The sequence below is a fragment of the Temnothorax longispinosus genome, chromosome 2 (genome assembly GCF_030848805.1).
Source record: "Temnothorax longispinosus isolate EJ_2023e chromosome 2, Tlon_JGU_v1, whole genome shotgun sequence".
In the NCBI taxonomy this organism is placed as follows: Eukaryota; Metazoa; Arthropoda; class Insecta; order Hymenoptera; family Formicidae; genus Temnothorax; species Temnothorax longispinosus.
In genome coordinates this window covers 13,110,723-13,126,605 of record NC_092359.1, presented here as the reverse complement: position 1 = coordinate 13,126,605, position 15,883 = coordinate 13,110,723, and the positions used below count along the sequence as shown (strand labels likewise).

Sequence of the window (15,883 nt, the reverse complement as noted above, 5' to 3'; positions counted from 1 at the left end):
AAAAAGCAAGCGTGTTAAGCAAGCAGGAACCAGTCAGAGTAAGTGGAAAGAGTATCGCTTGAGACTAAAACTGAAGAAAATATATAGAGATATTAGGTTGGGGAAAAAGTAATCCATTATTTTTTCGTTTATTTCAAGGCTTTATTTAACATAGTTAGGATTGTTCGATTTGGGTCAATATGCACCGTTTTGTTCTACAATTTGTTGCCATTTCAAAGGTAATTTCATGATGCCTCTCTCATAGAAGCCCTGGTCCCTACCTGTGCGAGGTGCATCTAACATCGAAATTACCGGAACGGAATCGACGAAACCAAAATTGCGCGCGATTGGCTGACAGTATCGGGACCACCATTCACAATTTCAGCCGCATGGCTTGCATTTTCGCCTTTATCGAAGCAAAATGGTAAAATATACCGAATTTTCTCTTTGTTGGTGCTATTCCGAACGCAGCCTTAGTTAACTAAAATCTATAGTTTACGTCACGTACACTATAGCATTTTAGTTAACTAAAGGCTGCGTTCGGAATAGCACCGTTGACGTCCATCTTTTACGCGCTATAACTCACAACTGAATTGACCAATCACAAAACAGTTATAGAATAACCTATGCGATTAAGGAGGTTGAAGCGATCCAGTTGAGTCAATTGACGGTTTAGAAAAAAGTTTTTTATTAGGTCATTAAAAAATCTGTATTAGGTATCATTTTATTCTCCATACGCTGCTATTGCATAAAACGTATAGTAAAAGTATCATATTATGCATCTTTATATTTTAATTAGCTAAAAACGAAACACTTTTTTGCCAATGCCAACTTGAAAACTTGTAGTATTGCTAATTATTTCAATATAAAAATGGCATGAATATATGTTTTGCCGTTGATAGAATGAAATAATGATTCTTACTGGTAGCTCCCTTGACAATTATATAAGCTATCGATTTTTTAATAACTTTCCGTCGATTATATTAAATACGATTGAAACTTGGCAACGTTTCACTTTTATGGGGTTGGTAGCAGTACTCGCCTCTGTGTTGAGCCACGTAACGGCAGTTGCTAAACGTAAACATGCCGGTGAATTTTCTGTCATTCTGGATAAGAGGTTAGGTGCCCGCGTTTTGGCTATACCCAAATCCTGTCGGTATGTGCACGTTTTTGGTTCTCTTCCGTGCTGTGTCTACTATTTTGTAGTAATGTCAACGATTTTAGGATTCTCTTTTATGTTATGTTCACAATTTTTTGGTTTTCTTCCGTTAGATTCATGATTTTTTGGTTTTATTTCCAAAGGAGAATCAAAAAATCGTGGACATAGCACGGAAGAGAACCACAAAAATGTGCACATACCGACAGGATTCGGGTACAGCCAAAACGCGGGCGACGCTGCGTTGCCACATCTACCTACTCGCGAACTATCAACTGCTATTTCAGTCTAATTTCGATCGCTTTAACTTGTAATATATTTGTTATTAGATGGTGAATACGTGTTTTCTTGCGTTCTAAATGTTCGCATTAATTTACTGTACGCGTAGGCACGTTTTTTGAGCGTTTATATAGACTAGATATTAAAGAAAATTGGGATCAATCATCGCCGTCAACGCTTTCTCCATCTAACCCCATGTAAAACGACGCATTTTTGGAAATTAATATCTCAGCTTCTGGATGGTCAATAAATCTGAAATAATTCTCACACATGCGGTAGATCCTATACTATCATATATATTTTTTACAAACTAAAATCTAGAGTTGACCAAACTGCTTCAACCTCCTTAATATATCACGTGATATATATCACTAGAACCATCTAGCGAAAAAATAAACGAAACATGATATCTATTGTATAGGGTGTCCCAAGTTTTTCCAGACAAATTTTAGTAGTAAGTTCTATGAGCAGAAATAAGAAAAAAATGTTATATAAACATAGGTCCTAGAATGCTTTATTAGAAAGTTATATCAAAAATATGAAATACATATGTAAGAAACAATTTAAGCCAATATAAGCTATACATCCATCTAACTGTATCCATATGTGTTGGCGAAATCCGCGAAATAGTAAAGGTACATTCGAGAGCAATCGCTAAATTGTTGCTGAGAAAGTTCACAAAAGAATGTGCACTTAAACGTTTTGGCAAGAAATGGAGGCCAATGAACATGTCGTTCATGCCCATCCATACATTACAGTTGAATTGACGTTAAAAAGCTGTTTGATCATACGAACAGCGTATGGTTTTCGTATGATCATGTAGTTATTACGTATACGTATAACTATGTAGTTATTACGAAAATTGAAAACACCGCCTCTCGTAAATGTAGTCTCGTCAGTCTATATAGTATTCTCAATGGGAAAAGGTCATCTTCTTGTACTTGTTGCACGTACTATTCAAAAAATTGTGTTCGCTTTTCGTGATTAGTTGGCAAAAATTCTTGTACTGGTGTGAAATGATACGGGTACCTGTTATCAGCTCGCAATGTTCTCTAAACAGTCTAAACCATATTTCGGGATAGCTGTAGCTATGACGCTCGCGCATTAATAAATGATCCACTTGGATCATTATTAAACATCATCTAATGGCGTATCACTTATGTACGATGTGTCACTTCTTTAACACAAAATTCTAACTTTTGCTATAACTATCTAATAAAGCATGTTTATATAAAATTTTTTTCCTTATTTCTGCTCATAGAACATTAATCTATTAAGGTTTGTCCGGAAAAATTTGGGACACCCTGTATATCACTCTCTATCATACATATCTTCTGTGAATTATATTTTACTTATAAACTTGCATATCACACATTATGTATCAATATAGACTCTTATTAAGACTTAGTAAGCGCTGCAGATAGATCAATGAAAAAGAGGTAACTCAAGATTGAGGGAACAATTTATCGTGTTCAATGTATATTTACAATATTATCTGGTAAAGGTACAGCGCTGAATATCGACCCGTATAGGTTTGCGTAATCTTGGTAGAATGCTGCTTTGTGTATTTTATACGTAGGAAAAATTTGTACACCCGATATAGTTTTTCTATTCGTCTTTTTCTATCATAGGTTCTTTTATATGCATCTGTATAAAAATCTAATGAACGTCCTCCGCGTATAATAGAAGGACGCACGCAGAAACTGAGATTGTGCTGAGGACGTTGATACAGATTCTCGCATTTATCAGTGGAAAAAGATCACGTATGGTAGCCTTGAAGCATATGAATAAGCTCTTGCAGGCTCTACAGTCACAACGTAACGCAACGCAACGCAACGCTGCTGGGTATTCTCTCCATATATCATATTGTATATTGTTATTTGACAATAAGTCATTGTAATTCAGAAAAGCGGCTTGAAACGTTTTATAGGGCATAGATTGAGACGATTATTACCAGCTCGAGATCTCATAATCCGATTATTGCAATGTGGAAAAAAACGTATTTTTACAGGTACATCTTATATTCAATGCGATACTTTTTCTTTCATTTTTCTTCTTTCATTCGCCGAGACCGAGATCGAGCGACAGATAATACAATAATGTACTCTTACGGCGTCACTATCACAGTGTAATACAACAACTCACTAAGAACAATAGCATACACGGTACCCACGAGCAGTGAGGGTAGTTTCATTACCAGAATCATGAAACTGAAAGTATCAGTTTCGTCTAATAATCTGCAATTATAGAAAATATTCTGTGTGTAACTTTATCTCACACAGTCATTACAAAGAGACAGCTGAATTGGATTTTGGCATTCTAATATAATTTGATTGTTTTTACTAATTGTAGAGCACCGAATAAACTTTACATGACATATCTTGGGATTGCGGCATTTAAAAAGCTTCTACTGTACCTCTGTTCCAAAGAAGATTACCGTTAAAAAAGCACTGGTATAAATTATAACACGAGTACTGAATTCAAAGAGAATATTATTGCCTGTTTGCAGATGGACGTAGATTTTTACGAAGCCTATAAAGTAATTTACAAAATGTTATAAAAGATGGAATATATATATACATATATAAAAAAATAAAGGAATGTTTCCTCTCTTTTCTTCTCTTTCTCTCCTATGGCCAATAAATTTTGCAACGATATATTTACAACAAAAGAGAATGGTTAAAGATGTTTCGATACAAGATCGATATCTTATCCTGTTTATTTTGCAATTGTTTGATTTCTCAATCATCTTAGTTATTTATCTTGTTATAAAATATATCAAGTATTTGATTTTTATTTATATCCCTAGATGAGAATTCGAATATTTGATAGTTATAACTCAAGAAATATCAATTAATGTAGAAGTTTGTGATGTAGGATATTATAGAGACAATGCTGTTAGACAGACGATTGCTCAAAATGCGATAATTTGCTTTATATATAATCATTTTTAAAGTTATTATATTGTAAAATTAACGAATGTTACATAACGTCTCGTAATGTCTATTTCGTTTTTATCTATCTTCCTTCTCTGAAGTAATGTCGATAATAACGTAATATAATAATAACTATATATTCTTAAGTGAATCTTTGTATGATAAATTTAATGATCCTCATTTACATCATTCACATTATTCGTAACTCACTGGATAATATAGCTTCATAGCAGCTCTTTTATTCGAATAAATTTTAAGTAATGAGTGTATCGCGATTTTCGCCCTTGCTCTCGTTTCTCTCTCTCTCTCTCTCTCTCTCTCTCTCTCTCTCTCTCTCTCTCTCTCTCTTCTAAAATATAAGAATCTGTAACGTTGCAAATGGCTTTTTTTAAGCTGCATATTTGTGTGTACAACATTCTTAAAATGGAGGTTCGTGATTTGTTGTAAATAAGATCAAACAGAATGTGTCAGAAAATAGTAAATAGAAATAATGTTATTGGCTTCCTATTCTAAATGTATATATAGTGTCAAAATAGTTATTTGTGTAACAAGTGTCGTAAGATGAAAATTCCCGGGTGCGGAGTTTACGCAGTTTATGCGGAGTTTATGCGGTAACCGCACCCGGGAATTTTCATCTTTACACACGACTTACACTCCCTATTTTATGTTGCAAGTGCCTGGAAAGTGGTCTATCACGCGTAGCGTGCGTAATGGGGCACTTTCCATGCACGTGTTGCATAAACTTCATTAACAAAATGATACATACAAAGACCTCGATATTTGTGAACACCGTTAGATTTTTTAAACACTATCTGATTTGTTAAAAAAACTATTAAAATATTTTAGATAAACTTCATGTAATTTTTCCCCCAAAATTATAAAAATTAAGAAAGGATTTTAAATTGAAATAAAACACTATGTCGTTTGTAAAAGATGCTAAAAGACTTACTTATTTGTATGAGAAAAATCAACAATACTTGAGACAGTAATTTATGAGAAAAAATAACTCAGGAACATGTCTTTATGCTTGTCTATATTATTTTAGATACGAAAAGCAACGAAATTAACCATGATATAGAAGATATTACCTAACTTTATTAACCCTTCGTCATCCATGACTTTGTCCATGGATGACGGAAGGTTAAGACTTTTAGAAACAAATTATACGGCAAAAAAAATATATAAAATATATGTTAATATAAATCTAAAATAAAAAAAATTACTATTGGATTTTTAGCTATTTATAATTTCCATAAAGATCGTAAAAATAACGATATATTGAGTAAAAAATATGAGAATGGTTTGTTTCAAGAAATTCGAATAATATATTTGTTGTACGGTTATAAAATGTCATATAATAATTGTCAAATCTTGATATTGATATATGTGCATAAGATAAATCTGATTGTTCGACGGGGCTAACAAAGTTCGAGTATAAAGGTAATAAAAAAAAGAAAAGAAAAAAATTTCGATCACGTGTGCGTGCGTGCGTGTGGTGTGCGCGCGCGCATGTGTTGGGGGAAAAAGTATTAAAATTATTAATGCCTAAAAATCTCTCATAAGGACCATATAACAAAAAAACAGAAAATAAAATACAAATTTTATTTTCTTTTAATGTTATTGCGTTAAAATAAAAATTAATGTAACTAATTGAGTAGCTAAAAAGATAGAATAGGAAGCCAAGTTGTAATGTTGATGTAAAACGATAATATTTATTATCTTTATACTCATCTAAAGCCAAAAATTTAATTTCACCATTAATTTAGAGTTTCACTCGCACACACATTCAAGCATTTGGCAGGCAAGAACCTAGAAGAATCTAATTCAGAGAGAGCAGTATCACTACGAAGTCATCATATCATTGACTGAATTTGATATATTAGGTCCTTTTAGGGCGTCATTTATGTCTCTTCTAAACATTGATAAATTTTGTGTAAACCTGCAAAAAAAAAAAAACAAATACGTCATAATGTTTAAGAATGCTTAGAATATATAGTCAGATACACATATGTGACCTCTTCTTTCTTACCTATCTCTATTTTTTGTGAGTAAATTTCTTTCAATCCCGTTCATTAAATTTTCAAACCATTGGGCCATCGCTCCTTGCTTGTCAACTGGTTGACTTCTAATAATATTTTCCCTTAATTGATTAAAATACTGCAAGATAAATAGAACATGTAGTTTTATTTTTAAATAAATAAATAAATAAACACACAAACACGCACGCACACACACACACGCGCACACACGCACACACACGCGCACACACACACACACACACACGCGCACACGCACGCACGCACGCACGCACGCACGCACGCACGCACACACACACACATATTAAGAAATAAGATATTATTTATAGGAATTACATTATAAAAAAAATAATCATTGTGAACTTACGTCTTCATTTAACAATATGAGACCTAACAAAGGGCGAGACATGCTCCATTGATTTCTACAATCTTCAAACATTATCACATTTAAAACAGTACTTAAAATTTGTTGAAGTATTTCAGGATGCTGTTTCAAAACTTGCAAAAATAATTCTCCTCCTCCAGGAACAACTGCATTTTTCCTTCCTGGATATCCTGAAAAAATATATATAATATGATATATGTATATAATATCAGTAATAGTACATTGTGCACCAAGAAAAGAAAGCAGTGTTCAGATGAGTGTGAAGTTTTCCGCCCGAGCCTTCGGCTCGGGCGGCAAATCACATGAGTCTGAAAAAGCTTTTGACTCGAGGTGCACACGATATTTTTCACAATACCTTTACGGAAATGTTTGATTTTTGCCTGTAGAGTGTGTGCGTTTGGTGTTTCATTCGTGCAGTTTATACGCGCGTATCGTTAAACAGAAAAAAAATAGAATGATGCGAGGTCCAGGGGCGAAGCCCCCCACATAACACAAAATTAAAATAATAAAATTTTAAAAAGAAATATAACTAATTTTAATTATTACACTAAATCTGATTGATTTGGAATTTTATTTAGGGATATTATGTAAATATCCCTCATTATTTAGCAATATTATTAAGAAAAAACAATTCCAAATCAGTAGTTTTAATACAAGTAATTTTTGAATTAGTAATTATTTTTTTATTTATTGAAATTAATATAATTTTTACAAAGAAAGTCTTATTAGTTAGTGAATTTAATATTTAAATTACAATTTTCAAATTGGGAGATCGGATTATTTCCTCGATTTTGTATTGCCCGTTAGTTTACTTTCTGCCCGCTATACGGGGCGAAAAGTAACAACTTTCCCCCCTAAGGCGGAAAGTAAAGTAGCAGGCAAATACACTAACTCCGTTTACGCGCACGCCAGGAGTCGACAAGCAATCGTATCTACAATCCGACTGTATCACGACCAAAAATAATTCTAAATCAACATTTAAATTCGAGGAAATAATTCAATCTTGCAATTTAAAAATTGTCATGTAAATATTAAATTCACTAACTAAAAACATGGTTTTCGATTATAATAAGGCTTTTTCATTGTGTGAAAATTATATACTTTCAATAAATAAAAAAAAAATGATTACTATTTCAAAAATTACTTTTATTAAAACTATCGATTTGGAATTATATTTTTCTTAACAATATCACTGAATAATAAGATAATTAATTACATCTATTTACATAATATCCCTAAATAAAATCCCTAATTGTCAATCAGATTTAGTGCAATAATTAAAATTATTTATATATATTTTTTAATTTAATTTTTATTTTAATTTTGTGTTATGTGGGGGGCTTCGCCCCTGGACCCCGCATTACTCTATTTTTCTTTCTATTTAACGATACGCGCGTATAAACACTTTATAGGCATTCAAAAGTCGAACATTTCCGTAAAGATGTGAAAAATATCGTGTACACATCGGGTCGAAAGCTTTTTCCCTTTGGTGCACAATATACTATTACTATAATTTCTTGTACTAGTACAATTTCGTTGAAGACACGCTATATTTTATTAACAATTATTATTAAACATACCTTTTTGATAAAGTTGTTTAAACAAATATGTAACAATGTGATCGAGAGTTGCACAGCAACCAGTACAGACCATAGTATCTGAAATCAGAAAGTTGTATTTTTACTTCCAGCTTTTATCACGCTGGAAAAGTGAACATACATACATATACTTAAATTCATAGCACAGTGAAAAATACATGCAACCAAAATGGTAGCATTTTTATTGCAAGCTTATTAGGACCTACCTGCTTTTCTGTATAACGTAATGTCATAATATTTTGTAAATTTATAATTTTTAATAAGGATAAATAATATTAATAAAACATTGTTACATAAATTTAAATGCAGAATGCAAAATTTTTTAAATTATTATTTTATATTATAGAATTACAATTATTTGCATCAATTTCTAAAAATGTGACTAACTGCAATTGTACAGAATTTCAATAACTTAATTTCTATTATTTTATCCATTTACAAATAATATACAAAATAATCTTAATATATTATACAAATGTATTGAGGTCGTTCATATTGTGTACAACTATTGAAAAATTGAAGCATATAATAATAATACATGCATCTGCAATTAGTACATTAGTCATTATAAAACATACATAATCTTTAAGTTAATGTTAATATATTTAGTAATATGTCAGCTGTGCGGCTGATTATCTGTCAGACCCGTTATTTGATTCCGTTTCAATGGAAACAGAAAATTGCATAACACTCATAGAGCACATTGTAAAGAAGCTATGTGATTCTTGCATATTGGACTTTATTATGTTTAGGGTCAGGCTCCACACACTCCAATCCTCTTATAGCCAATGTTATTTGTAAAGTGTTCAGTGATTTCTTCATTATGCATAATAACGTACTCAAAATATACGTCTGATCCTCGCATTTCGAACTGTCGCGCATTTCGAACTGACTAATATCTATAGACACAGATTTACATTCCAAGCAATAATGCAAAAAGCAAGAAATCTTAAAACCAATGTAGAATTGTAAAGTATGTATAAAAAAATAAGTACCTATTACAATCTTAAGTAGTTACGTTCGCAATAGTGACACAAATGTTTACATAATTTAGAAAAAATATATACAAAGGATAATTTTAAATGCAGAAGACTATTATAAAAATGTATAACTTTTTAGTCCTGCATGTACCTATATGTAACATATTCTATTGAGTCAATTACTCTTTTCGAATATAATTTTACAAATAAATTAACATACGCATAATTTTGCTCGATTACAATATATGTTAAATATTTATAATCATCTTTTTTTTTCTTTGTGATATATGTGGAAAAATTTTTTCTAGAAACATTAATTTACCGAGAAAAATAAAAGATTTTTTTTCAACTCGTAGATCATCTAAGTGTTAAAATAATTTCAAGATATGGCATTGAGGATATAGAGAGTAGTAGTAGCAAGATAGAATCAGCCGCACAGACCTGTATAGAAGTCTTTTTGCGCACCTAGTGCTGTAAGGCCTTCGCTGATACTGGAAAGGATGTAGAGAAAAACCCTAGGTTCCAAAGTGGATAAAAAGACCATGTGATCTTGCGCCAGACATTCGAGTAACAAATAATATGTTGCCGACAGTTTCGGATAATGCTATCAATAACAGTATATAAAATAAGGTAAATATTTTTATTATTATATATATTAATTTATCAAAACTACTGATATAATTTGATTATCAAGAAGTGAATTACCTAGATAATAAACAAAATGTTAGTATTATGACTAATATGTATACTTACCAAAAGATCACTTTGTGGAATACTAAGAAGCAATTTGACAAATGTATTAAGAGCATTGTCCAACGCCTCGTCACCGTACAGCCTAAACACTCCAAAATTTACATAACTTCCACATAAGGCTGCCTTTAACATACTGAAGCATATACTTATTCCTTTGAGTTTTAAGGGATAAATCTGATCCTTGGGTACTTCAACGTTCAATATGTGATTGCCGTAGCTACATATTATTTTGCTGGCCTCACGAAACAACAGGATCCCGTTTGGAGACGACGCGTCGAATTGTAATCGTTGACTCCTATTTTGTACTAACTCAGCAAATAACTTCAGGACGGGCGTTGTCACCTGCGGTTCGTGATGCCACAACTCCACAGCGTGTAATAAAATCGGCGTATAATTAGGATATCTAAGTTCAAAGAAAACATAGTAAAATAATGATTGTTTTTTGATGTTACAAATCACTAGTTGTGAATCTATTTGTACACGTCTTATGTATGCGTATATATGTATATACGTACATCCAATCAAAAAGCATCATATAGGATGTTTTGGTGTTGAATGCATAAGCTAAGCCTCTAAGGTCTCGCGCCAAACCAATCAGCGCTTTCTTTGCTTCCTCTGCTGCAAAGAGAGGTGTATCTGCAGCACCCATTAATTGACCAAGGCTCTCCAATGCACCTAAAAAAAATTATATATAAGAAAAACGTATTTACTACATAATATTTCCAAAAAAGAATTGGTTAAATGTTGATAAATTTTCTTACCTGTAAGAGGTAACATAAAGGTGTGAAATCTTTCCTCGTCCTCACCTAAATCTACCATCAATAATCTACCAAGAGATGTGTAAAACATTGATCTACAGCGCATTTCTGTCACAGCTACATTGTTTCCCAAAAATGGAAAATGTTCTCGCTGTCAATACGAAAGATTTAAATTATTATATGCAAAAGATTACTAGTTAATGTTGTAACTCACTATTTATGTAAAATGTTAAGCAGTAGTAGAGCTCAATATATACCGTATGATTGTTGAGCATAAATTGTACTTCTTCTAATTTGACGAGTTTACGAACACAACTATAACCCACTGATAAATCATTTAAAAGTTGTAGCGTCTTGGAAATAATTTGTTCGCTCCTGCCCCAGTACTTCAAATTCGTTATTCTGTAAATTACCGGCATTAATCCCGACTGCGGCAAATCGCAGGAGTGTTACTTACATTTTTCGTATACGTTACTCACATCTTTCGAATAAAAATGCTGAGTACCATCGCCTCGTCGTTAAGACCCAACACATCAGACAATCTCCTGTACACTTTAGAATTCTTTTGAACTTGATCGCCGACGTAGATCTTTCGAAATTGCTCGAAAAAACTCAACATCGCTAATTCCAGTTTCTCACAGCCACCTTGCGCGAGTCTCGAATCGGTCAGGTTCATCAATTGAAGCACTCTGCAAACCAATTCTCCGTCCATAGCGTCAAACTCCTCATTGCTATTAAATGCAACCCTCCCGCCTATAACACCACCTAAGAAAGATGAGAAAAGGATTATATAAATATTGTTATGGAAAACTTATGAAAAACAACAATGCATTAATATATTTCATTTACCTATGATATACACAAGCCATGTGAGTTGTCCCTCCTGGATCGCAATGTCGATTTGTTGCGTCGGTGACACCGTTTGCGTCATTAGCTCCTGATACGTTCTTGCAGCTTGATCAAACAGTTGGACTAGCAGGGTGCACGTTTTTTGATATTCGCATCTACCAATGACCGATATTTGTTCTAATTGATGATGAACCACTCCTAGATCATCCAACGGATCCTCCAGGCGTTCTCTGACCACTACTGCTACCGACTCGAGTCTTGATGTGATGTATGCGTTTGTAACTTCCGGGGTGTACGTATTCAATAAGTGTGGATCACCCGCTTTTACATATGGCATTGAAGATACCATCCTCTGCCACAGGGTCAAAAGATAGTGCAAACTGTTTGGCGCAAATTGCCACATCTGTAAGCTCTGCACTGTAAACTTGGCGATCAGTTGTATTGCTTCGGGATAATCCTCCACTAAGACCAACTCGCCAAGTTGGAAATTGCTCTTCAGTCGAGATAATAATCTACAAAACTCGTGATAGTTTCCTGGATCACTAAGCCCTTGAGGATTCTGTAGTATATGCTTAATACCATTGACTAAGTGCGTCAGAAATTTTGCCCTTTCAGTATTAGAGAATAAACTCCGTCTGACAGACGCTATTTGAACCAGACATGAAAGTGCCAAACACGATAACGTATTAGGTAGACTGTGATATAAATCAAAAAATAGTTTCAACGAAGTAAAATCCAGAAACGCAGGTCTCCAGCTCGTCGGAATTTGTACTGTGTTAAGATCATCCGAACTCTCATCGGTCGATGTGCCAATAAAGTCAAATGTCAAACAGTTTTGTGCAAGCTTTAACAGTTGTCTTATCAAACCGTGCTGTAAAAAACAAACATACGAACGACGGCATTAATGTAGAGTACAAAAAGTTGTCACCAATCATCATGCTAATTGCTCGCTATACCTGCGCTTCATCGTTGAAATTTAAACTTTTACAATTTTCACGAGCTGTACTCAGTAAGGTACACGATAACCTAAATATTTCAAATAGTTGGGTATCTCTAAAGCTACTTGCTATTCTTCTATGCTTTGTCAGAGATCTGTTCGCATCAGCTTCCGATATTTGATTCATTTCACACGTCAATTGAGAGAGCAACTGTACTCCTATCATACAATGCTCCACCGACCCCTTTGATTATTACAATAAAACATTATTAATCATAAAACAACGTACGTGCATAGAAAACACAGTGCTTAACATCGATAAAGTATGCCAAACCTGAAGAAACTTGGCTACGTCGCTGACTACATTTCTGAAGATAAATTCCTCTTTATCGGAATCGAACCACCCAAGCTTTGATATCCTAGCGAATAGCGTAACCAAAGCCTGTATCACAAAATTCGGTAACTTTGGTTGCGTTGCTAAGTAGTTGAGTACGTAATTTCCTGTAAAGATATTTATATATAAGAAAGTGAGACATCTGATCCCTCCTTCAAGTTTCAAGAGATACGACTCTTGTCTCGCGTAGCAAAACTGAAGGGAACGAAACGGATCGTCACTTACGTATATCGAGCCTCTGTTGTAAGCTGAGTGTAGTCGTGAGTTGTCCCTGCGCCGAACGTGACACTAGCTTCGTCAAGGTGGTAGCGGCCAGTAATTGAGCATACGCGGAGTCCCCGCGGTCCAGAAGAAGCTGGCACTTTGTAAGCGTATCCGGGGCATTTTGAAAAGCGACCAAAGCCTTTTCCGCCTCTGCGCGATGCGCCGAATCTTGCGACTCGTACAATTGCTTGCATAGCAACTCCAGCTGCCGTACTTCCTGCATGTGATCCATTCTTAGTCACACTGTTTAAAGCTGTTTCTTAAGACTTCCATTTAGGTAGGAGTCTAAAAGTTTTGCAACGGTATATCCACTTTTATGATGCCTCGCAAATCTTTATTAGCGACTTGCCGTTACTGTCCGAGACATTTACAATTTTACAATACAGTTGCATTATGCCGACTGAATCACAGTTTGAAGCATTGAGCTTATTTAGATGGATTAGTTAAAAGAAAAACCTGACGACAGTTTCATTTTTTCTTATACAGGGTGGCGCGCCCGAAATATCGTATCATAAAAGTATCTCTCTGAGAAAGGACGTATCTCTAAAGTCTAAATTCTAAAAGATGGTGAGATCGAAGGTTATATCGATGTTGATGACACTTGTACGAGCTGCATTCTACATATTCCGCATTACGTTGGTGATAAATGTAAAAGACTTTCAATTATGTACATATTCTGTTGTGTCAATAATATTACAAAATTTCCAATTAAATAAAAGGAAACAAAAGTTATGATATCTCGTATGTGTTTATCACCACCCTGTGATAAATAATAAATTCTGCCCAACTGGGATTTCATTGCAATTGGCATAAAGTTGTTGTTTTATTAGACACAATTTTACAAACGTTTTCGAGTTACATAAAATAAACGAGGAACATTTTGTGCAATTGAGTAATTATTCCGACCGTGTGAAAGATTGAAAGAAATATACCGAACGACGTAAAAGAACAGTAAAATAAACGGTTTAAAGTGTGTCACGCGGATCCAAGTGGCGTAATTTATAAATTATACGATATTTACACTACTGTGCTTCATACGCATAAGTGTGTGTACACAAGCGCGCGCGTGCACAGTTGCGATTTGCGATAACGAAGCCGAGAAAATTAGAGATCTCGATCTCCATTTTGCGACGAACGCTCATCGCGTCTATTTCGCTGATAAATTGCGCACAAGGTTCTGCCAAGTGCCATCGGATGAAAGATCTCAGAGAAGTGCCAGGTGACGCGCCGGACTCTACGCGGGATCTCGCGAGCCATGGACAGGTTATATGCGAGCGACAGGTTGTAAATAAACATCCGCGCGTTATCGTGGAAATTGGTTCGGGGGGGCCGAGCGCGGGGATCGAGCGCTCTCTCGCTTTCGCTCCGCGGGTGTAACCCTTGTGGTGACTGTGACGGTAGTGATGGTGGTGGTGGTGGTGGCGGTGGCGATGGCGGTGGCGGTGGCGGTGGCGGTGGCGGTGGCGGCGGCGGCGGCGGCGGCGGCCGCGGCGTACAAACAACAACGTATATACATACGCGAGGATAAACAACGACAAACGTCGGCCGGAGTTCCCGCACTTTTTCATTTACATCGCGGCACGCCGACTTTCATGTGACGCTCGTCACGGGGAAATCGCGACATTCGCGACTGAAACGCGCCACACTCGGCGATCGTGCTCCAGAACTCCACTCCGCACCGTGCAGTACCGTGGTTCTGGCGTAGGCCATTAATTGTCCCTTGGATCAATCAGAATCCGCCAGGATCACCAAGAGAAACCCTCTCAGTTTGATAAGCGCGATGGGAACAGGCGAAGACCAGCGTGAAAGAGACGGAGAGAAAGGCGATCGGCAGCGATTGAAATGGCACGATTGGATCGGGCCGCGTCGCCCCGGTCCGGTCCTCCCATTGCACCCGCTTTGTCAGCACGATGGAAAACGGCGCTTCTCGCGCGACAAAGTTCTCACGGCGCGGCGGCCTTCCCGCGAGAGATTCGGCGAATGCGCGCGGACGCGCCGCACACACGAACAAATTCACGCACGCACGCACGAGTGTAGGTTTGAGGACACGCGCGGAAATCCGGCGCGGATTCCGCCGGCGGATTGTGACCGCTCGCGCGGCACCGCTTCGCTCCGCGTCGCGATTAATAGCGTGGCGTCGCGCGCGGGTCCCGCGTGTTCCTCTTGTCGGCGACTCACCTGTTCGTCCGCCATTTTTCGCCAGCCTCGTATTATCTACAGTGAATCTAGGATCACATGCCAGCCTCCGTCTACGGCCGCTGCCGGCGCATGTTTACACCAACGATCTACGTTGCATTGCACGCGTCCCCGTCGCCCCGTCCTGTGTGAGACGCGCGAACGGGCGTCATCTTCCTTTCGCCGACCGCACTACTCGCGCTCATAAGAACGCACTCTGCGATCGGACAAGTTGAGGGGGTGACCTATGGATCTTGAAATGAGAAACTACAAAAGTGAGGAAATAATTCACTAAAGTACCTACGATTTCATTGGTCGAGATCTAGTAAATCTATTCATTTTTGGGTAAAGTTGCAGAAGTACTGCCTCACCTCAAAATCGAATGAAAAAATACGTTTTCGACG

General features: G+C 36.1%; 1 protein-coding gene and 1 long non-coding RNA gene across 6 annotated transcripts; one reads left to right on the top strand and one right to left on the bottom strand.

Moving 5' to 3' along the window:
* The first annotated feature begins 432 nt into the window (after window positions 1–432).
* LOC139809006 (uncharacterized) lies at window positions 433–4,027 on the top strand. The gene is made up of 3 exons (XR_011731005.1): window positions 433–1,096; window positions 3,046–3,259; window positions 3,345–4,027. It is a non-coding gene; the product is annotated as an uncharacterized lncRNA (long non-coding RNA).
* Window positions 2,859–15,640, bottom strand: Ranbp16 (Ran-binding protein 16). Of its 5 annotated transcripts, none has more exons than XM_071771581.1 (15): window positions 15,483–15,640; window positions 13,266–13,521; window positions 12,981–13,147; window positions 12,666–12,890; window positions 11,710–12,580; window positions 11,340–11,625; window positions 11,118–11,262; window positions 10,864–11,011; window positions 10,618–10,777; window positions 10,103–10,505; window positions 9,815–9,953; window positions 8,352–8,429; window positions 6,754–6,941; window positions 6,380–6,507; window positions 2,859–6,289 (listed from the first exon to the last, which is right to left on the bottom strand). In XM_071771581.1, the coding sequence occupies exons 1-15, from the start codon at window positions 15,495–15,497 to the stop codon at window positions 6,193–6,195; spliced, it is 3,306 nt and encodes a 1,101-aa protein (XP_071627682.1). In that variant the 5' UTR covers window positions 15,498–15,640; the 3' UTR covers window positions 2,859–6,192. The 5 variants fall into 5 exon arrangements, with proteins under 5 accessions (XP_071627682.1, XP_071627684.1, XP_071627683.1 ...); XM_071771583.1 differs by having other exon boundaries at window positions 13,266–13,589; window positions 15,483–15,610; XM_071771582.1 differs by lacking the exon at window positions 15,483–15,640 and adding an exon at window positions 14,326–15,472 and having other exon boundaries at window positions 13,266–13,658.
* Window positions 15,641–15,883: the final 243 nt, after the last annotated feature.